Source organism: Chelon labrosus (assembly GCF_963514085.1).
Source record: "Chelon labrosus genome assembly, chromosome: 20".
Lineage (NCBI taxonomy): Eukaryota > Metazoa > Chordata > Actinopteri > Mugiliformes > Mugilidae > Chelon > Chelon labrosus.
In genome coordinates this window covers 24,454,556-24,478,073 of record NC_140353.1, presented here as the reverse complement: position 1 = coordinate 24,478,073, position 23,518 = coordinate 24,454,556, and the positions used below count along the sequence as shown (strand labels likewise).

General features: G+C 37.7%; 1 protein-coding gene across 2 annotated transcripts in view; it reads left to right on the top strand.

Moving 5' to 3' along the window:
- The first annotated feature begins 2,017 nt into the window (after positions 1 to 2,017).
- Positions 2,018 to 23,518, top strand: part of syne3 (spectrin repeat containing, nuclear envelope family member 3) — a 35,728-nt gene continuing 14,227 nt past the window's right edge. For both annotated transcript variants that reach the window (XM_084569024.1, XM_084569023.1), the window contains exons 1-10: positions 2,018 to 2,092; positions 7,577 to 7,734; positions 8,627 to 8,799; positions 10,610 to 10,919; positions 14,304 to 14,459; positions 15,715 to 16,074; positions 18,270 to 18,406; positions 19,509 to 19,683; positions 21,611 to 21,793; positions 21,909 to 22,052. In XM_084569024.1, coding sequence (XP_084425150.1) covers positions 7,591 to 7,734; positions 8,627 to 8,799; positions 10,610 to 10,919; positions 14,304 to 14,459; positions 15,715 to 16,074; positions 18,270 to 18,406; positions 19,509 to 19,683; positions 21,611 to 21,793; positions 21,909 to 22,052 — 1,782 coding nt within the window. In that variant the 5' untranslated portion in view covers positions 2,018 to 2,092; positions 7,577 to 7,590. The remainder of the gene's footprint in view (positions 2,093 to 7,576; positions 7,735 to 8,626; positions 8,800 to 10,609; positions 10,920 to 14,303; positions 14,460 to 15,714; positions 16,075 to 18,269; positions 18,407 to 19,508; positions 19,684 to 21,610; positions 21,794 to 21,908; positions 22,053 to 23,518) is intronic.

The following is a 23,518-nucleotide window of genomic DNA, read 5'->3' as shown; positions in this document are numbered from 1 at the left end:
TGTATCAACAGAACACTTCACTCTCAAAGTGCAGCATTAGCCTACTTGTAGACTTACAAAAACTAGAAAGGGAGTAGTCTTGCTTAAGACTTTCTTTTATGACAAATTCTATAGTTAGTGTTGGCTCAGGAGACCCTGAACCATTCCTTAGTAATGCTGCTATAGGCCTAAACAACTGTGAAATCCTATTATGCTCTCACCCCATGCATTTACTGTATATGCCACTATTGCATATCAGTAACTGTACCTATCTCAGATTGAATCTGGCTCTGCAACTACATAGTTCTTATCTGCTGATTTCCTCTCCCCGCCTACCAAACAAACAAACTGATAACAAATAACAAAGATAAAACTATTTGCTTTTCATCAGCCCAGCCATCATCTCATTCTGGCACAAAAACTAAATAAATGAAAACTGAACTAAACTCTTGTCTGCTTACAAAATTCCACAGGGTTGAAATAATAAAAACATTTTAACACAGTCTTCCCAAGGCTTAATTTATGATTTTGTATTAAATGTAAAATGATGAATGAGACAGTCTTCGCAGAAGATGGTAACAGCAGCCAAATAGGGAAGGCGCGCAAAAATGTCCTCTTTGGCATTCTGTCTTCCACTCGCCACAATGTTGGTTAATTGCATTGCATCACATATGATCTGTATATTGATCGAATGAAAATGTTTCCTGTTTACATATATAGTAATTCATCATGTGATGGCGCTTTTATAGCAATGTGTGTGCAGTTGATAGATCCGATTACGTTCAGAAAACCGTCTCTCGCTGCAAATTGCGCTTTAATGTTGACCTGTTCAAATGCATTGCATGGGAATTTGCTATACCTGGCTGACATGTGGATAATTCCGTCCCACACGGCTTGCATGGCTCTGCTCAGGGTCGACCGGCACAGTCAGTCCCAGCATCACAGCGTCACCAAAGGTTCAACAGCTGTAGAAGCCAGCATACACCAGCCATGACGTTGCCATGAGGCACGTACAAGCTCGCTGTCATTTCACTCTTGATACATCTGAACTTTTACGTGAACGAGTACGTACGGAACGTTTTTGGGCGCACGCACCCTTCCTACATGAGGCCCCAGGTCATCAGCAGTTGCTCTTTGTTCCTTTTTGTTAAGATACTGTATCACATAAGTTGAACTTTGAATGGGTACAGTACCAGATTAATACCAGATGTACAAAATGAACATAGATTCAAAGAGCAGAATTTTGATTTACAGAAGAGAAGAATACCTGATATGCATGCTTTTGATAAATCATCAGTGTCAGTGAACACTTCTGTGGTCTCATGGTAACAAGCCCTCTCGTTACAAATTTTTTTGAGTTGGTGAAATAATAATTAAATAAAATATTCACAAATGTATGATGCACAAAAGTACACCAAAGTTTTTGGAATGCTGAAGTAAATTTGAATACACCTATGGATTACAGCAGATTTTTTTTCACCTGTAGTGAAGCTTATATAAGACGTGACAGCATACTGCTTTATTGCCATGATGGTAGTTTGCTACTATCTACTTTGGAATTTACTTGACTGCAGCTATTGGGAAATGTAGTATAAAGGAATTAATTACCATCCTTTTCAAATTTGACAACATAGGAAAACATATTTACATTATTCCTCACTATAAATGAAGTTATTAGAAGTGTTTTTAAGTGTTACAAATGTTCAAATCACACCAGGTTGCTCGAATATCTTAGATATAACATGCTGTCTTTTGTATCAAGTGGATAGTTCATAAATTGTGATATATTTTGGTATAAATGTGAATTTTCATCGTATTTGTGCTAGTACACGCACCACTGCAGATTGTATTGAGGGTTTCTTTAAATACATTTCAAGTGCATTCAGTTGTTGCGTGTTTCTGTGTAAGTGTTAAATTTAAACTCGAGGTAAGTCATTTATTACGTATTGTTAGCGGTGTGCAGTTTACAAGGACTCCTTGAATGCACCATGGAAGTGCTCCTCTGTCGACTTCCTCACTCTACTTCCGGTCTGCCATAACTTCACTGTATACAACCGCAATCTGTGTACACAACGTAGCAAGCCAGTTCCTTTTATTTCACCAACGCAAAGCCGTAAGTATTATATGTTTATTAAATCGTACAAATGAAAATGCATCTTTGTTGAGTTGGCTCAGTCATAATATGACTATCGCTCGCTATAAATACGTAGCCATGCAGCCTCTCGAACACACAGCAGCTTTCTGTTGCATTACTGCCATGTTAGCTCATGGAGGAAGTCTTAAACATATGGATAAGTATGCTTTTTGTCAGGTATATTACCGTAAATCAACACGGTACCAATGTTGAATCTTCACCCATGAATTAGCATAGCATTGAGGTCGGTAATTCAAGGCTGAAGTTAAATGGGCGAGTGACTGTAAATATTCATAGCCTACAGGTCCTCGAATGTACAAAAGTACGGCAAACTTGTGACTTTACAAGTATGGCAAATAAACCGAACTAAACGAGGGCAATGAAATACATTTAGAACTAACGTTCATGCGAGTTTACTGCATTAGCGGCAAGTCGAGAGAAGAGCGGCGTAACTAGCGCCACACTGAAAGCAGCAGTTGCTACAAGATTTTACACTTGCAACAAACAAAATGCAACAAACTGTTAGCAGTCCGTAATTTTTGAATATAACATGGATTCGTGGGACCAAAGAGTGACCGTCTCTACGGTTTATTGATATGATATTCTTACTTAAGCGCGTTCTGAAAACCTGAAGGTTAGGTTTGTGTTCGGCTTGGGGCGTTTCTTAATAGCTGTGTTTGTTTTCGAATTTGATTTAATGAACCAAGTGAGATGCAGTTGAAATAGCCTATAAAATGAATGACCTTCTTCCTGTAGCGAGACTGCTCCCAACTGATTATGATCATGATTTCCCCTAATAATATTAATATTATAATATTAACAGGCACTATAGATTAAATCAAATTTATAGTGCCAGTGCAGTAGTACAATTCGACATACGTTTGTACTCAGTGGGTCACATGACACGCAGGCTATTGAGAAACTACTGAGTTTTCCATGAAAAAGTATTAAAAATGATGATTTTTTTTCCCTTAAAAATATGAATATAAAATAGAATAGGTCCTAGAATCCCAATATATAGAGGTGTGTCTCTTTTTTATGGTAAGTTTTAGTCAGTGGATCACGTGACACGAAGGCTACGCAAAAAAAAAAAATGCAATTTTCTTTTCAAGTATTAAGTTAAAATAAATCAATTACACTCTACAAATCAAAATAGTGTGCTACATGAGGCCGAAAGTTTTTTAAATCATAATTCTCACATTTTTATAGACATTAAGATATTGAATATAACATGGTTTTTGGTCATGTATTCTGAATCATCATCATCCTGAGTGAATGTCTGTCAAATAACCAACCTAAAACTAACTTCAGCGTGGTCTCCTATTTCAGATGAAAAGATGCATTTATGAAAATATCCGTCATTATGATTATACAATGATTAAAATGTGTAAAATAATATCTAAAGCAGTAATCTGGGTAATGTCATGTTGTTTATTTGATATTATAGTCCTGACAAGAGAAGTCCTGCTCACCCTTACTAAAAACACTTTTAATATGTGAACACACATCTAGTAAGGTGATTTGCTAAAAAATTTACTGAACCACAAATATGTTGTTCTATAACTTTTTCTGCCCAGACACAGGTTTGACTGGTCGGTTAAGGTAAATGGGGAAATAAAATCACGCAAGGGATACTTGCTGGAGAAACACTTTTAGAAAGATGAAACTCTTTCTGTTTAAAGGACAACCATACATGCTGTGGACTGGAGGATTTTATAAACATATTTCTGTTTACTCTGTACACCTCAGATTTCTAGTCTAGCCTACTGATTATCATCATTAAGATGGGTTGAAGCACAGGTGACTAGTGAAAGACTCTATGGAGGGGCCAGAATTGTCTACTTGTGATCGTTAACAATACTTAACAGATGGTGGTCAGTTTTAGGAGGACAAGAATTGCAAGCACATCTATAAACATCTTGGATGAGGAGGCTGGAATTGCTGAATACTACAAATACTTGAGTGTACAGCTGATTAAGCAGACCGTATCAGGCATAACATTAAAACCACTGACAAGTGAAGTAAATAACATTGACCATCTTGTGACAATTCAGTGTTTTCCTGGGAAACCTTTGAACCTGGTTTTCGTGTGGATATTACTTAGACATGCAGCACCCACCTAGACCAGACCAGGCGACCCCTACCCCATAGCAATGACAGTCCTTGATGGCAGCAGCCATCCCCAGCAGGATACAGCTTGTCACATGCACACACTCGAAAACGGTTTAGGAACAATTTAGAAAACACGAAAAACAGCACAAGGTGTTGACCTGGCCTCCAAATTCACTACACAAGGGAGACCTCCAAAATATTAGGAAGGTGGTCATAATGTTATACCTGATCAGTGCTTCTCCTTATCTACAATCTATTGTTTAGTTCTTCTTACGAACATTTATTTCTAATTTACAAACATATTTTTATGTTTGGTTATCTAATTGTCTTACATACACTTTTAGTTGTAAGTTTAGTCTCAGTTAACTTTAATAACTTTGCACTATTTACATAAGGTCTCAGTAGTCATTCATATGACACTGAAACGGATCTATACAAAATAAAGTGGCATAGTGTCAAGAAAAAAATTACAGTTTATATTTTGTTCTGAGCTGTGTTGATTAATTTGCATTTCTACACGCAAATAAACATAACAATCAAAGAGTGGATCAGAGTCAGAATCATTGTCCAAAGGAAAGCATTCTAGGTTGCTACTAGCTACATTCAATTGTCAAATGTATTGTTATTCCTAATTAACCAGTTCCCTTAGTAATATAATAGCAGAGGAAATCTGATAAAGGGAAAGGCACCTGAAGTGTACCCCTATATAAATGTTATAAGAGGATTTTTATTCTTTAAGTATGAAGAAAAGCTTATATTTCTAGGTATTATCAGGTTGTGTGAATCTGAGACAAAGCATGCAGACATTGGGTAAAATGAATCTTGTAAAACTTAGTCATTCCGGAATGAAGGGCTAATGCTTGCCAGCAATTTTTACCCTTTTTACCAATTATCATTGGTATTATTATTATTTTACCAATTTCCATTTTTTTTACCATTACCATTTTACCAGCTCCAGTTCAGGACTCGTTCCTCACATGCATTTTATCACAGACCCAGCTGTTTTTTGATTTGTATGTTTCTCTTGAGGGAACAGTGGGTTTCTGCACAATGCAGTTGATGGAGGTCCAGCACTCAGACTGGCACAGTTTCCTCACAAGTTTTGTGTTGACCCTCTCCTTAACATGTCTTTGCCCACTCACTCTAAGTGTTTGGGCTTGTTTCCCCTTGTTCAGAGACTACTCATTCTCTGTGACCACTTCTAGTCAGTCTTTTCTTGCTGGCTTTAATCTTGTGTTCTTTAGTTACCGTGTTGTGTTACGGTTGTGAAATTGCTTTTCTGTCTCCCAAAATTGAGTCGAGCCATATTTTGATGCTGACAGTTTTGCTCTTTGCTTCATAAGAGATGAAAAGGAGCTATAAATTGATGTGAACAAGTTACTGTTGAGTAGATCAAAACACTGGCAGGTACTAAGTATAAAGTGGACAGTCCTACAATGGAAGGGATAAAGTATAAAAATCTGACTTTTGAGCAATGGAGTTAATTAACACCTTAAACAATTGCGGTTTCTGGCCCTAAATATAATGTCATAATCTGTTGATTGGGAAGCACTGTCTGTTGTTTTGTCAGTAAAGCTAGGTTTATACTTCTGCAATGAGTCTATATACTGCGGGGGGCTGTGCCAGTGACAGCATTTACACATGTGCCCTGGTATGATGACATTGTTGCTAGTCAGCAACTAGACAGCTGTGTTAAATTTTTTGCTGCTTACTGCTGTTGACTAGGCCAGGTATCTTGATGTCTTCATGTTGGTTGGTAGCGATATTTCTTTGTTTGGTTAGCTGCTGAGCGGGCCATACAAGCCAGCAGCATTTAGTTAGCTTTCATAAGGCTTGAATTTATCCTCTGCTGCTCTGTGGGCCTACAAGCCAGCAGCATTTACTTAGTTCATTTAGATTTTAGGCTAATCTAGCCAGCAGCATTTAGCTATCTTATATTTCACACAGTTTGAAGTATCCTCTGCAGCTCTGTGGGCCCACAAGCCAGCAGCATTTACTTAGTTCATTTAGAATTTAGGTTAATCTAACCATCAGCATTTATTTAGCTTACATTTGACAAGGTTTGAAGTATCCTCTGCTGCTGAGTGGGCCTACAAGCCAGCAGCACTTACTTAGTTCATGTAGATTGTAGGTTAATCGTCATATCACCTGACCGTAGGTCTAGTAGGGTTTCTCAGTTGGACAGGGCCTCTAAATGTGTTTTGCCTGGGATTTTGGCACAAGGGATTGTAACACCTAATCCTGTGTATTAATGAACTGCTGTACTTCACACAAAGGTGAGGGTAACTGAGCGCCTGATGTTGATAGTTTCTTGGACTCACTGCAACCCAAAAAAGTGGAGAAGACTATTAGAGAAAGAATATTCTGTGTTTGTCACAGTAAAGTGAGACCATAACTGTGGCTTTAGGAGTAAATTAGTGGTGTTGATTGAGCTCTACGTATAAGTTAGGATAGTGTTTTGATACCTTGTGTATAATTCTTTTAATCTCTTTACCCATACCTTACTGCTTGAAGCCCAAGTACGAAACTGGCTAAATGCGCTGGAATCGGCAAAGGCAGAATCTACGGCCCAATAGTACAGCATGTACGGTACTGCAGACACATACCCAGAACCAGACGGAGGACCATGGGAGATAGGGCCTTCTGTGCTGCTGCCCCACGTCTGTGGAATGCCCTCCCTGACACCTTGAGGGCACCACAATCCACTGACTGTTTTAAAAAAGGTCTTAAGACATTTCTTTTTAGCAAAGCTTTTGGTCCCCTTTAGATGTTTTTTCTTTTTTAAAACCTTTTCTTCTTCTTTTTAACCTGTAGCACTTTGAGATATTTGATGTAAAGTGCTTTATAAATAAAATTTATTATTATTATTATTATTATTATTACTGCAGCATAAATGTACAATTTCTTCATAATTTACTCAGAGAGATTTTCTCTTATATGTAACCGGGGTCACTAATGTGTCACTAATACGACCGATAAATGAATTAGTAAATGTTGACAGGGCGTTTTTTATTTTAATTGGCACATTTTTAGGAGTTAGGAGAAAGTAATTTCATTTGACGTCGTACACCATTGCAGCCCAGATTTAAAATCCTGACAGTCCAGATCTTCCTTCTTCATTGTATGACACAGAATCATAGTGCAGCGGAGACATTATGATGTCTCACATCATTGTTTTTATCTAACTGGATGTCATAAGTGAATCCCAGTGATGGTACTGTTGTAATATAATAATTCTTTTTTTTTTTAAACCAAAAATTACATCAAACTACACCATAATGTAACTGGTAGAATTCTCCTTTAACAACAGTCTGCTAATCAAAGTCTGACTGCTGCTGATGTTCTTTTCAGTCCCAGTGTTGGTCATGACCCAGCAGGAGCAGCAGGATTTCATGGAAAAGTTGGAGACAGCCATCTCATGGATGCGGGCCATCCAGGAGAGGCTAAAGAGCAATGACAATACCCAAGGTCCCCGTCATGCCCTGGAGGCCAGACTGAGGGACACAGAGGTAAGGCCCTTCTCTTGTTGTTTGATGCAAATTTAGTACTCTGTCATTAAACTCGACAGGGTTTAATTTAACTGCAACACTGTTTTCAGCACTGTGTAAGCATCTTTTCATGCAGGTGGTCATTGTTTATTAGTGTTTTTGACATGGTGGCAGCTGTGACTCAATAGGGTTAGCATTTCTGCTCTATAAAAAACTATAGCTGTCATGCTACATGCTACTTGCATGGTCTTTAGAGTAGGCTAAGGTACAGTGCTTAAAATGCCAAACTATTTTATACTGGAAGCAACGGCAGCTAGCTAAGCTGCCTTTCGCCGCATTGTACATATCTTTCTACACTCTATGATCAGAGTACCAGTACATGAGTGTACATAATGATACTTTAATTACATTCTGGCAAAATGTGATACAAATAAAATATATATCTAAGGAGAAAGAGTAAGTAAGTGAAATATCTGGATGAGGCTCAGAAAATTAAAGGGTTAGTTGAAATAGAAGTGCATTCAGCCTTTATGTGTTGCAAAATCTAAATAGGTTACAGTAATATCACCATATAAATGTATTTGTTTATTTTAGGATAATTGTGGGTATACAATACATGTACAACTGTTTTGTATACTGTATACATTTTGTGTACTTACTTGGGGCGGCTGTGGCTCAGTAGGTAGAGCAGGTTGTCCACGAACCAGAGGGTTAGCGGTTCGATCCCCAGAATGTGCCCCATGCCGAAGTGTTCTTGAGCAAGACACTGTGTGAATGTGTGTGCTTGTGTGAGCGAATGGGTAGATGTGTCTGTGACTGTAAAGCGCTTTGAGTACCAATAGGTAGAAAAGCGCTATATAAAAGCAAGACCATTTACCATTACTTGTATTCTGCTAAATGTTATATACCACAGAAAATCCATCATTCAACGGATGAAGGTCAAATGATGATGGAGTTGGCACTGGTGGCAGCAGACAACCTTTTACAGAGTACAGATGAAGAGCTGAAGAACCAAACCCACGCTAAGCTCAAAGATCTGAAAAACTTGTGGGAAGAGACCTGTACCTATATTACCCACTGTCACAGGTGCTGTTCTACCTCGCTGCATTTGGTTCATTTCAGTAGTGATTTGTAGGGGTTTGACACTGCTTAGGTACTGTTCCTTTATGCCCTGTTTTGAATCATATGCATTCCACATATTTCAGCCATAAAAGATTTTGAAAAACCACATGCCTATGACATCAAAAGTTTGAAACACCTCTTTTATGGAAATGATGACAGTCCTTTTAGGTAAATGATGAAGGATTAACTTTTTAATGGTGACGCTGACACTTATAAGTTATAATATTTATGTATTCATATAGAATTATGTGTCACATTTGTGTAGTTTTGAAAGATAGTGTTTCATAGGCTGTGGTTAATTATATAGATCAAATTAAGATTAGTATATTTTTGAATTGTATAATAATACAGGAGAAATTACTTACTTACATCATATCCTATACAATAGTCATAACCCGTTGTGTATGTAACTGTACAGTGGTCCTGTTCAGACCTTGCATTAAGATCCGATCTGGGCTGTCCAGTCACAAGTGACCAGCTTTAAATACGCGTGTTCAGACCTGGCATTGACTTGCGTCTCCAAAATACGATCTCAGTTTCGCGCTCTGTATCTGGGGCGCAGTCGAATATTTGATTATCTACTCTCTCTAACGGATCTCTACAGCTGCTCCACAACCAAGAACAGAGCTGTTTTATGTGTTTGTGTATGTCATGACGGGGCGGCTGTGGCTCAGTAGGTAGAGCGGGTTGTCCACGAACCAGAGGGTTAGCGGTCCCCGGAATGTGCCACATGCCGAAGTGTCCTTGAGCAAGACGCTGAACCCCCAGTCGCTCCCAGTGTGTGTGTCCTTGTGTGAGTGAATGGGTAGATGCGTCTGTGACTGTAAAGCGCTTTGAGTACCAATAGGTAGAAAAGCGCTATATAAAAGCAAGGCCATTTACCATTTACCATGACTTTGGCATGACACACATTATTTACTGATCCCCGCCCAGATATTGTTAGACCTGCACAAAACTCAGTGTGTAACTCCAACCCCGAAAGTTTTCCTACGCACTTCGTAATCTTGGTAATTAAGGTAAATAAAGACATCTGTGATTGAGGAAATACTGAACCACACATGGCTCCTCAAACATCAATATGACCGCATCAGTAATTAACCCAGAATCACACACAGTGTACTCATATTAAATACTTCGATTTATTTATTTTTTTAGTTACTTAGCATCTACAAGGATAGAGTATTTTAAAAGGCTGAATGAACAGACATCACTTGCAGTACTTTTTCATTTTCAGGCAATCATTATAATAACCCTTTTTTTTTTTTTGTTTGTTTTCCCCTCTTGATTGAATGAATGAATGAATAAATTAATCAAAACGCCGCTGATGCAGGATTGCGGACACATACGGACAAATGCAACCCCGGCCACCTCCAAATGTGGTCAGAGATCGCATCTCTCTAATGCAGTCTTATGTGTTCTGGGGATGTTCACACCTGTCTTTTATGTGTTGGGATTTCCCAGATCGGATCTTAATGCAAGGTCTATACAGGCCTTATAAGCAATAACAATAAAGTTGAATCTAATCCAATTACTAGCAATTAATTCCAGAGTTTTTAACCGCATTTTATTAGCATGTAATGTAATGTAAATGTATATATGTATTTTTTTTATTGAAATTGCGTTACCATTACAAATATTGCATTAGCAAAATAAATGTAACTTTTTTACAAACATATTTTTGTGGACACACTGAAACATATTTATGTGCTGTAGCTGACCAAGCATAAGTGAAAATCTTTTTTTATTGTTTAATGTTTTTTATTCCCAAATATAGTCGCATTGAGTGGGTGTGGCTTCACTGGAGTGAGTACCTCAAGGCCTATGAGGAGTTTGAAATGTGGCTGATAAGCAGACAGCGCAGCCTGGAGGTTGGGGTGGAGCTACAAATGGGAATTAAAGAGAAGCTTTGGCAGTTCGACCAGCAGAGGGTGGTGGTGAGTGATGTACATGGCCAGGCAGCACTATTAGAGAGGTTGCTAGATGAAGCAGCTGCACTGCACAGTCGAACTGAGGACCCCAGTGTAGAACCCCATGCCTTGGAGAGACTGCAGGAGGCCTACAATGATGTCCGAGATGGAGCTGAGGTGAGTAAATTATTTGGTCTGACTCTTTTTAACTAGAACTTGTTACATATTCATGACTTCACAACTTCATAACTTAAGTTTTGATAATTCAAAACTTGAATAATTTTTCTGTTGTTTGTTGTTATAATTAACAATTAACATATTAATTGTTCCAGCACTGTTACTGAGTTTGCTAGAAAAGCAAGGAAATTTACTTTCATGTAATTTTTTTCCATTTGGGATGAATAGACAGTCACATATAAAAATACCAGCATAAGAGCAAAGGTCCAAAGTGTTTCTATTTTTTTTAACAACAGCAAGTTATGACCAAATATTCTGAACATAATGCAGAAGTACAATATCAAATAATGTAATAATATTATAAATAATACTATGCACGTTTTAGAGCTTTTAAATATTATTTTCTATATATTGGCTATTGTGGGCCCCCTTCAAGTCCCATCACATACAGTTTACACAGCACATTCCAGTATACATACATGATCTAGGGCTTCAACAAAGGATTCTTTTTTTTCAATCACTGAATCTGTCAGTTATTGTGTTGCTTAGTCAATTAATCTATCGATTATTACTTCAATTAATGTATCGAATGTTTTTGATTTAGTTTTGGCTGCTAAACTATAACAGCACTTTTCCTAATACGGTTTATTGAAACATAATTATGATATATTTGAACACGAAATCCAGAATGAAAAACTAATTTAAAATTTTAAGTTTTACTAAATAGTAATGTTCAAAAGTCAGATTTATTGAGTGTAATGAGGAAACATGTTTTTGCTATATTCTGTCATTAATTAGCATAAATTGAGTATGTTTTAACTTCAATGACGTGTGCTAATTGTAATTAGAAACACATCTGTATTTTTCTGTGGAGGGTCGCCATTCTTTCTCACATTAAACTAACATGCATTTTTATGTGAGAGGAAACAGGGCAGACACACATAGAAAATGTATACTCTGCTTACCACTTGAGAATGCACTGGAAAACAGCACTGTCATGCTAGAGACTGGCATCTGCTCTTAAGTCTCTCTTTCTCAAAAACAACTGACACAATGACAACTCCCAGACTCTGACCACCAACCAGCAATCAGACTAAACTCTCTTAGTATGCCACTTCATCTTTTTCTTTTGGAGATCTTGTTACCACAAGTGGCTCAAGCACTACTGCACTGTACTGTACTACTGCACTCTGCAGGATAAAACTATTAATAATGTCAAGTGTTCCTTATTTTTAAGGTTTGGGTAAAGGCTTTTTATTAAGCATTGCAATATTGCGACGACTCATCGATGTCATTCATGCCTAGTGGATCCCTTTAATGTCTTCATTGTGTTGTAGATTTAAATTAGAGTAAATACACAATTATTTTCCGTGTCAGTTAATACTCAATAACCTATAATGACAAAGTGAAAATTAAATATTTGCAAGCTTAATTTCTTTAATTATCACTGACATATATGTAGAACACGAATTGAAACCACCCAGGGAAAATTGTATGGTTTGCAATTAGTTTATTAAAACACACACTTGTGTATATAGGAATACAATTCACACTTCATGTCTGGACAAAACCGAGCCTTGATAAAATTGTGCTAAGGTGTAGATTGGGATAATGGTATCCATAGGGAATATGCTGAATTTACAGAGACTCAGAGCTCAAACCATTACCTTTTTTACTTGTTCTATTCAAAAATATTTCCTTGTGCAAGGTTTCAGTGTTCGGGTTAATTAATGTTTTTTCAAACTGTTACTGTGTAGTATTCCCTGCACGTTAGACAGTAGCTGAGGGATATGGCTTGCGGTTATTACTCAGGATCATGCATTCTGACACATGGCTGGGAAGAGCCTTGCCTTCAGGTTGTGAGAGCTCTGACTAGACTAATTAAAATGATAGCTTGTGGCTTATGTAAACGTGCACGCAGAACGTGTTTTGAATATTACTTAAAATTAGAAAGGCGGAAGGAAGGGATTTAAAAATAAGAGGAAATATATGACATTGAATCATAAAATGTAAAAATAAATAAGTTGTAGTAGTATTGACTTGAATGGGAGACTTGTCTCATTCTTTTCATCGTAGCACACACGCACACACCAAACACAGTGCTTAAGTAAATAAATGGAATTATGCACTATTTTTACAAACAAAATGTACAGAGAAACTCTTTGCTGTTATATGAAAACAGATTTGTCAATTGATTAAAAATATATAATTTAAAATAAGTGATTTGTTGCAAATATTCATCTTCTTGAAAGTGACTGAACTAATTCAACAGCCAGTTAGTGCAAGTAGTTAGTGAAATTGTGATCATCTGACTGCAGTGAATGGTTCTTGGCTGTAGTATAAAGTTTCACACCTTGTGTAGAAGGTCCAGTCACTGGTTAATCGGTATTGCTGGCTACAGTTACACGATGAAGAGAAAAAAAGCTGGCAAAAAGCTTTAAATATAGATAGAAAACCAGAACTGTCTGGTCTTTTGTATTTGTATATTTTATTTGTTAGAATCACAAAACAGAGGAACAAAAGGTGTCAGAATGAAAAAAAAAAATGACTAAACAGTTTATGAAACAACTTTAATAAACAGACATCATACCACATCTGTCTTGACCTTGATTGAACAAAGCTTAGGCATACAATATGTATCTGTCTCAAGAACATCCAGAACTGCACAAAAACGAATCAAACTATAATAATAGTAATTAACAGATAAAAGCGATAACATCAGTAAGGCCTCAAAACTAGTGGAAGTTTACTGAGAGCGGTGACATGAGGTCTTAAAGAAATATTATAAAAGACAAAAATGTGTTAATTTTAAGTTGAAGGGATTGAAGGGATACAAAAAGAATGGAAGTCACTGACTATGCAGGAGTTCAGTTAAATCTATCCTTAGCAAATGGAAGGAATATGACGCATGTGTGAGCATGGTCGTGCCAGAAAGAGCCTAGTGAAGGAAGCCACCCAGACAGACAGGCAGACAGACAGATCTCATTTGTGAGACAGTAATGGTAATGCTACTTTCCCCAATTTCTTTTTTAAAATGTCAAATTTAACCACACTTCAACATCTGTCCATGCTTACATTGGTGTGTTCATGTTCATTGACCCCAATTGGGAAAGTTGTGATTCGAGTTTTAATGGAATGATATTCTCTGGAAGCACTTCCTACTTGTGAGGTTTTTTTTTTGTAATCTTTGTGGTCTTGTTTTGTAGTGCACTGCTTAATGAACTTAAGAATCTTGTAGTTGAAGTGTAAGACATACAAATTCACATCCAGGATCCTCCTTCAATTCCCCAAATGTGATCTGTAATGTGTTCTGAAAGACTTTCATTCGTTTTTGAACAGTGCAGTACTATAAATTACCATGGGATGTGTTTCCTGCTGTGCTAGGAGCGCCTGTCACTGCTTAAGAAGACTGTTGAGGAGCACGAACACTACCAAAACTGTGTTCAGAAGTTCCAGTCCTGGCTGCTGTCAAAAACTAAAGAACTGACTGATCTGATGGAGAGGGAGGATACAGCAGAGAACAAGCTCAAAGCCTTACAAGTAAGAAACTGAATTAGTTTGGCATCACTGGATGTTGCCCTATTCATATCTCAAAACCTGTCTTTGTTATTCCAAATGTGGGAAAGGTAGAACAAGGTAAAGGTAGGGTCTGGAATATTATTAGTTGCATAACAGTCAGACAACTATTTGCATAACTGTTTTAGTTCTTAGTAGACTTTCAATTTGAAATATTTTGAATGACATGTTGAGTTTTATTAATAGTAATATAACCAAGTTCAGAAAATCCGCAAAAGTAGATGTAACTGGAATTAATTAGAAAATATTAGCAGTAATTTGTATTTCAGAGGACAAAGTGAGAGCATAAATGTCACTGTTGATGTAGTAATTGATATACTGATGGAATCTATGCTAAAATAAATCAGCCGAGTACTGTAAACATACAGTGGTGGCCAAAACACCTGTCAGATCTGAAAATATTTACCTTTTTTGCCTCCAAAACATGATTTCATTTCATAGTGTTCATGAAACATGCAGATAGTTGCTCTGAGCAGAACAAATATCAGAAGTAAGTCCTACTGTTTTTATCCATTTTTAACTTTAAGATTTGATGTGTCCACCTTTTTGCAACAATTATGCCAGCACATCTCTCTGGCATAGTGTCAATATGTTTCTTGAGAACGTGATGAGGTTGAGTTTGAGGGCCAGTCTGTAATTTTCAGTCTTCCAGCAGATTCCTTCTGTCACAGGTACTTTTGGCAATAAGAATTAGAAGAATGTTTAGGGTCTTTTTCCAGGCCCAATGAAACAACACCCAGTTCACCTGTCACCAAGTCATCTGTTCCTGAGGCTATAATGACACCCCAAACTATAATACTACCCTCCCCCTGTGTTTAACTGTTGGCAAGAGACACTCATTTTATCACATTTGACATTGACAGTGAAATAGGTCTAGCTTGATTTTTGGAAGGAAAATGACATAATTTCCTTATGATTGCTCTATTCTATGTTTTATAGAGCAAATAATGACTTTGTAGATGTTTCATTCGTTTTTATCTGTATTTTAATGGTCAATTCAACAGATACAACGGAAACCTCTTAAATATGCCAAGTGTTCTAATAATTTTGCCCTACATGAATCAATCGGTATAGTATGATGAATTTGCTATGTCACTTATATACTACAAACTGGACTTGTTTTTTGTTTTTTTTAATGTAATAGTCATAAATATATTATAGACAAGTACTTGCAACCAATATTATTATTGCATCAAAATATTGTCTCCAAATGTGTCAGGCTCTGGATGACAGCGTTGCCTGTGAGGAGAAAACCCTGCAGCATATTGAAGGCGTAGCGGATGCTGTCAAGGCCAGCACGTCTCCTGATGGGGCGGGCATGGTTATAGAGGAGGCTGAGGAGTTGAGGCTGGGTTGGCAGAGGCTGAGGCAGGGCCTGTGTGAAGCAGAAGAGGGCTTGCGTTCCAGCCTGGACTCCCACAGTCAATACATGGCCAGGTGCCAGCAGCTGGGAGAAGACATTGGCCGTCTGAGGGTGTTTCTGCAGGGGCTGGACCAGGAACTGAAGGGGACCCACGAGTCCAGGGAACGCGCTGACCACACTGAAGAACAGATGGTGGGCCAGTGGAGGAAATACACGGTAAGTTTATTAAACATGTCAGAAATTTCATAAAAGTCAGTGAATGTATGATAGTTTACAGTTGGTGCAGGACAGTTATACTACTTATTAATACTACTTATTATTTCTTCTGCTATTCTGTCATCATAACTTATTTTTAATTTACTTAAAAAAAATAATTCAAGGTTTATGTCTACCCTTGAATATGAAATTATAATAACCAGCTATGTAATTTCACATAAAACATGTCACCACTGAGGACATCTTCAAAAAACTTTATTGGACCAGCACCAGACCATATATTGCTATATTTAGTGACTGAAGGACTACCTAACAGTACCCCAAAGCAGAAGGAGTTTTGCACTGACGACAAACACAGTTTATGCTTTTATAGATGATGACACTTCTAAGTACTGAAATACAGCATACTGATGTCCACACCTTCCCCACACCTCATCACTTCTGCTTGAGATCATTCCAGGTTATGACTGGTTATTGTTATGGTTGTTTATTTGTAGTCAGTTTATTTTTGCCACTTCTTTGGATGCCAGTTCAGTGAGTTTTAGTCATACATTGAAGAGACCATGATATGATATGACCACTGACAAGTGATGTCTTGTCTTGGTATCATGGTACCTGTTAACTGTTGGGGATATATTAGACAGTAAGTGAACATTTTGTCTCTTCGCCCATTTCTCTTCCCCAAACTACTGGAGCTCAGTGCACCATCCTTGGGTCTAAAACCTTTGGTCATCCAAAAGCAAAAAAGGCTAATACACAAGACATGACTTTCAACACCTGGCCTACATTCTCACAGCTTCCAAATGAAATGCCACAATAAGTGTTGGCTACATGTGAAAAATGATACAGCAGACTATGGCCAAAGCCACTTTTCTTGTTCCCACCTCCAATCAGAAAATCCACACTCAAAGCCTGAAAGGGCTCTTCGTTCCCCTCATGAGACCTTCAAGTTGACTGAATGGGACCGTTCACCAAACTGGCCAGACAGCTTCTCCTACAGACCACATTTACTCCCATCCGCCAAACCCATACACAAGTATGCAAATGGCCTGGAAGGTGTCACATGATTAAGTGTGGGACAAGGGGTGTTACAACAACAATCTGACCATCTGAAAATACCACACAGTGTTCTGGAAAAACTGCTTGGTCCAACACACTCACCACCTAAACTCCTTATGGCACTGGTGGAGGACACCAGTGGTCCCATCAGATCATAAGCAATAAACAATAATATACCTGACCTGAGTTGTTTTTTTAAAATGTATGTTCATAGTCCATGCTCAATCACTTCATTTGTTTGTTAATATCATCATCAACAGTGATATTCATTGGTTTGGTTTCTGACATGGCATCTATGTCGTTGCATGGTCATTGGTTGAGCTTTTATTGTATTTGCATTTAGTCACATTTAGTAGTAATTTCTTTGTAATGTCACTGAGATGAGTTTTCCTCTAGACCAGTAAACTAGACAAGACTACTCCAAGTAAGGTCATTTTGGTTTTAAGGACAATACTTGTCTGACATTGGTAACACATATCTAATAGGTCTCTCACGGTCTGACATGTTAATGTTGGATCCTCAGTGAATACCTAAACATAGTCTGTTGTAATTCATAATTGTTTAGAAGTAGGTAATGCTGACGCAATCAGTCATTTAACATTAGAGCACAATACACTTAGCTGATAACTTGATAACTTGAATTTGTGTATGAGGCTGTTCTACATGTTATTCATTTATTTAGCTGAGCGATTATATTCAGAATCAGAATACTTTATTAATCCTTCAAGGAAATTGTTTTGTTGCTAGTGACAGTTGCTAAGTATATTAAGATTAGTATTGGTATTTATTTGCTTTCACACTCTGCGGTCAGTATGCAGTGATTTCTGTTATTCTTCACCTACAATAGCCGATAGACGTTTGCTCTATCTGACTCCGAATTACTATTAGAAATATGGCTTTTATGTAGGAATTATGTAATGAGACCATGTCAGTAGCTGAGTGTGGCCTTTATGTGGGTGGATTGTTGGTCTATGATTCTTGCTTCGGGTGCGAGAGGTCCCTGCTTCAAATCCTGGATGAGCCCTTATTTTAAACAATTTCCTTGAAAGATTAATACAATATTCTGATTCTGATCAAATCTACTGCTGTTGTTCCTTGAGTATATATTACTTGTTTTTCATGTTTGTGTTTTGTAGGGTGTGAGGAATACTCTTGCAGGGGAGGAATCCCAAGTGGTACATCTTAAGTCCCAGCTCAAAGAACTCTTCAGATTCTCTGGGGACTCACGCCATCTTTCTGATGATGTCTTGGCTGTTGTCAAAGAGCATCAGAGGTTTGTGATGCAGAGTTACCGCTGTTTGAAAACTTTAAAAAACCAAAAGCTGGTAAATCATAGTCACATCATTATGCAAATGATTGTTAAAGTGTGCTTCCTTATTTCCCTCAGTTCTCAGAACTAAGAATAATCATTTCTATACTAAACTAAATAAATACTTGCTTTTGGTAAAGGTTAACTAGGCCTATCATATTAAGTTACTAATACACTGGAATTAGGGGAAAACTAATCAGTCATTTTTCAAAGATAAAAGGTTACAAATTCAGGATTAAGTGGACATCACTCTGGTCACAAGACAGCTGAAATTAAGTGATTTTTGCTAAGTGATCATAGTTACAGGCTTGATTCTCTTCAGAACTCCAAGACGCACCATTAGTCAGTCCAGGTGAATCAACAGCAGCTCTCAGTGGTTCATTCTTTCAATTCCAGAGTTGATGATCCAGCTGACACTGGGCCTTGGTCCTTTGTGTTGGATGTCAACTAAAAATGTCCTTCTAATCCTGGCTACACTGAGGAATCTGTCGTTACTGACATAGGCTGACTACAGTTACTATGAGAATTGGGGCTTTTTTTAAAAGAAGAAAGACAAACTAGATGATCGCAAGCGATCATAAATGGTTCCATGCTGTGGCAAAGTTGTCCCTGAGCGGGACGCAGAAGCATAAGTCACCAGTAGCGCCCCCTATAGACCGTACTGCATGAATTTCACAAAACTTGGCATGATTGTATGCAAGCATATTATAATGTTGGTTGCTAAGTTTCATAAGGATTGGGTGAATATTTCAAAAGTTATAGGCCTTAAAGTCACGCACCTTGATGGGCGTCTAGACAATATGTTACAGGGGATGTACAAAGAGACAAACCATTCAAGCTCACACGCACACCTACGGCCAACGAGCACATCTGGTATACCTAGAGAAAGCTCACACATGCAAATTACGCACCGAAAGGCCAGCCACTACACCACCAAGTCACCACAATTAACAATCACTGGGCAGTTGTTAGTGTTAATTCTAACACTAATTATATTATTACAGCAAGGACTGTTGTCCTTCCTGTGCAAATCTCTCTTTTGTAATAGTCTGTGTTCATGTTACAGTGTGAAATGTCGAGCAACCAGACTGTGTTCAGAGTCAGAGTCGGGACTGAGAAACATTCTTCAAGATCCGTTGCTGGTGTATGCTCAGTGGAGCCACAAGGTGTCACAGGTGCTGGAGGCTTCTGCTGAGGTCACCGACTTCTCCCATACTGCCATGCTGGTCCAGAACATAGAGGTAAGACAAGCAGGTTACCTTCAGAAACCACTGGATAGTTTTACTCATTCATATCTTCATAAATGTTAACGAGTAAATATGTTTGTTCCCACAGTTTGGCCCATTTGCTAAGACCAAGAAAACATTGATTGTCAAACTATTAAGAGATGAATTTAGCATTGGTTTTTTAACCCATTCAGACCGGATCACGCATCTGTGCGTGTTTACCTTTAAGACCCGATCGCGCATCTGTGCGTAGTTACCATTAAGGCCGGCAAACGCGTCTGTGTCATTTTGAGCGTTGTCGTCTTTTTCGAGGCACATGGCCAATTATATGCACTGTGATTGGCTGAAATATTCTTGGGGTGAGTGACAGAGATGCTTAGGGATTTTTTTAAACTCATGTGACTAATAAAACGCTTTGTGATTGGTCGAAATAAGCCTACACGTGGAGTATGTTTTGGTCGAAAATTTTAAACACCATGCTAGCGATCCGTCATGGCTGACTCAAGTGAAGGAAGTGATATTGACCAAGTAATTGAAAAAATAGATCTTTACTGATTTTCAAAATTTTCAAAATTTTTGGTGTTTATTGATTTAAAAAAAAAATGCATTTAAAGATTATGCCCTAGCAAGTCAGTCAAGTTGAAAGCCAAAGAAGTAAGCTGTCAAATGTTTTTTATCTCATGTTTTTATCTGCTACAGAGCCTGAGAAATTAAGGTTTTAGTAAGCGTTGACATATTTTGAAAAACCTCAGGTTTTGAGAGGGGGTTTACAGAAGAGTATTTAGGCCTAAATGGGTTAACAGTAGCCTGAGAATTTTCGCTAAAATCACGCCCTTTGATTACATCCTATGATTATTTACTTTTTACATCACCTAAGTCCTATTGTTTGGCCTACAATTTGAATAACCAGCCTGACTCGTGGCCTGAATGAACAAGCAAATGCAGCAAAGTTTGTCAAAGCAAAACCAAGCAGGCTTTTAATGCTATGTCCAGAGACAGAGCAGTGACATGGCATTCCACACATAATACATCTGGAGTCTGTTTAAGTTGTGTGTAAAAGGACAAATCAAGAATGTTTTTCCCTGTACTCCAACTTTCTAAATTCTGCAAAGTACAGAATGCTGGTGGGTGTCAGTCATCTTTGATTCTCTGTTAAATGAGGGGGACAAACAACATTCTTGAATTTAAATCCATGGCAAAATTAGATGGCGGTGGAGTGACACATACTTTGCCCTCCCCCAAAAACCCAGTTGTCTGATTTTGACAGCCAAACCAGGAAACATATCAACTGGAATAGGAACTGGTATATAAACTGGTCATGAAGATGATGTTAAGTACGTATTGTTTTACTTGGCTTAATATATCCATAATGTGAATTAGTATGACGTTTGTTTTTGACTTGGTGGGATAACCCAGAGTTGTTGATGGTATCACGTCAGAGACGCTGGTCAGATCATTTCACTCTGAATTGGTGTTTTGAAATTGCAGTTAAGAATCTTTCCTCATTCTTTTAGATAGAGGTAAATGGTTTGAAAAAATGTATAATCAGGAAATGTGTCACAATCACAAAAATAGTAGAACATGCTTTCCACATCATTGAATTAATGTCTATTTTAAAATAAATTTAAAGCTTGTGTATGAGTTGCATCACTGTAATAATCACTGTAGCACAGTACAAAAATCAGAAAATTCTGTGTTAAATTCTGAGATTCCCTGAAGTTGAAAAGTAAATGTCCATGTATAGTATTATTTGCTTACATTTGTTTCACCATAATTATAATATGGTAAAATTAACTGTATATACTGTGTTTCATTTGGAAATGCAATAATTTTGCCTTGGTCACCCATACAGATAATTTAGAGATCAGGCATTGACTAAAAGTTCAAAATACAGTACAGACTACAGAATGCATGTGTTGTCCTTTTCTCCCTTCTGTGTTAGCGTCTCCTGAAGGACAGCGTCCAGTTACAAGAGCGTTTCAGCCTGCTGCAGGTAAAGAGGGACCTGTTGGACTCTGTGTTTGGTCCTGAGCGATCTGATGGTCTGCAAGGAGAGCTGAGCACTGCCATTAGGAACAGAGAGCTGCTGCACACCCAGCTACTGCAGAGGAAGAGCAGGCTAGAGGTATCGGCGTCCTTCCACCTTTACCTTTAATTTTAATGTGAACTTCATAATTCATAATCATAGTCACTTCTGAGTATCACTTCTGTAATGACAGATAATATTTTCCTCTCCACAGGGCCTGATTTCAAGAACCAAGGACTTGGGTGATGCCTTTGAGCAGATTAACTCCAAACTGGCCAGTTTCAGTGATCGACTGGTGGCAGCTGATGGCCTCCAGCCCGACATCCTTACCAAAAGAAGCCAGTCAGACCAGTTCAAGGTGAGTTTAATAGCAGACCAGGCCACACAACTTGTTTTGTGTATATTGTCATATTGTGGCTTCCATGATTATCATACATCATCTATTGTATCAGGGAAAATGCTCTTTTTAATTCGATTAAGGTCACAACGAAAGTCAGTCAAAACTCAAACTTGGTAATCGATAACTAACTAAACACTAATTTATTTAAGTTTTCCATTTCATTTAGTTATTTATTTTTAATTTACTTCATTTTACACTTTAAACATAAAAAAAGACAAAACACAACCTGAAACAACATAAAACACTATACAGAGACATGCTAGGGTTTTCTGTTACTGTAAAGACTTAAAGTCGAGTAGAAGATGAACTGATATCCACATGCCTATATTTAAAGGAGAAATAAAGATTGGTACAATAGGGAAAATACCATGCAAAAGTCTCAAAGCTCCACAAAAGCTTTGATCCCTCAGATAACTTTAACCAAGATCTCATACCTTAGCTTGTTAGGGTTATGGCTGGTTACATTGACACTAATATCTTAGTATAAGGTTAGCATCTTAATAGTAAGGTTAAGGGATATTGTTTGGGTTTTTGTGTATATTAGGATATCGTTTATGTCATTATATTTATTAGGGGAATAGCGAGTCATATGTTTATGGGCGGGTATATTAGTTGATATTCACCTGTTAGTTTTTGGTTAGAGAGAGAGAGAGCGGGTGGGTCGCTGTATTTTTTGTTGACCACTAATTTTCTTTGATCACTGTGAGTATTTTTGGTTATATTTTAGAGCACGTTATCATGAGTTGATTATCTTTTGTTCGTAAATAAATGGTTAAACTTAGTTTCAAAGTCTCAGTGGATTTTTTGTAGCGCATCAGACAATAGGGCCCATCTTCTGTCTCTCAGCGACTCTTTGGATTTGCGAAGTCGCTACACCAACAATGCACAATATAAAATTAAATTAAATTCAAAATAAAATGTTTAACTAGACCCCACTCATGTGTACATTAAATAATAATGGAGCAGAAGCTTTTTGCAGCTGGAAATCAGCATTGATCCACTGTGCGGTTAGACTGAGCATATTTGTACGCTATCCGTGGGTCTTTATATAATATTTATATAATACTTTATATATTGAAATACGTCCACACCGCAGACATGTTGGCCCTTCCGGAAAAGCCCGTGCTGACTGCAGTCTTTGCTTGCGTCATCACAACATCCTGTTTCGGCCGTGTTATTTCGGTGATAAAAGTCTTCAATGGCCCAAAAGTGCATTTTCAGTTTTCGGGTAAAATCTTCGGTGGCCAAATATTCGGTACATCCCTACTTCACACTGTTTGTAAAAAGATGAAAATAAAGAATAACTTTATTTATTTATAACAACTGAATAAACACACCAAATTCACAATGCAGTAACTCGATAGGCGAAAAAGCCCAAAGTTTTTGCAAAAGCACTCACTTTCCCTTGACCTTTGCATCATCAA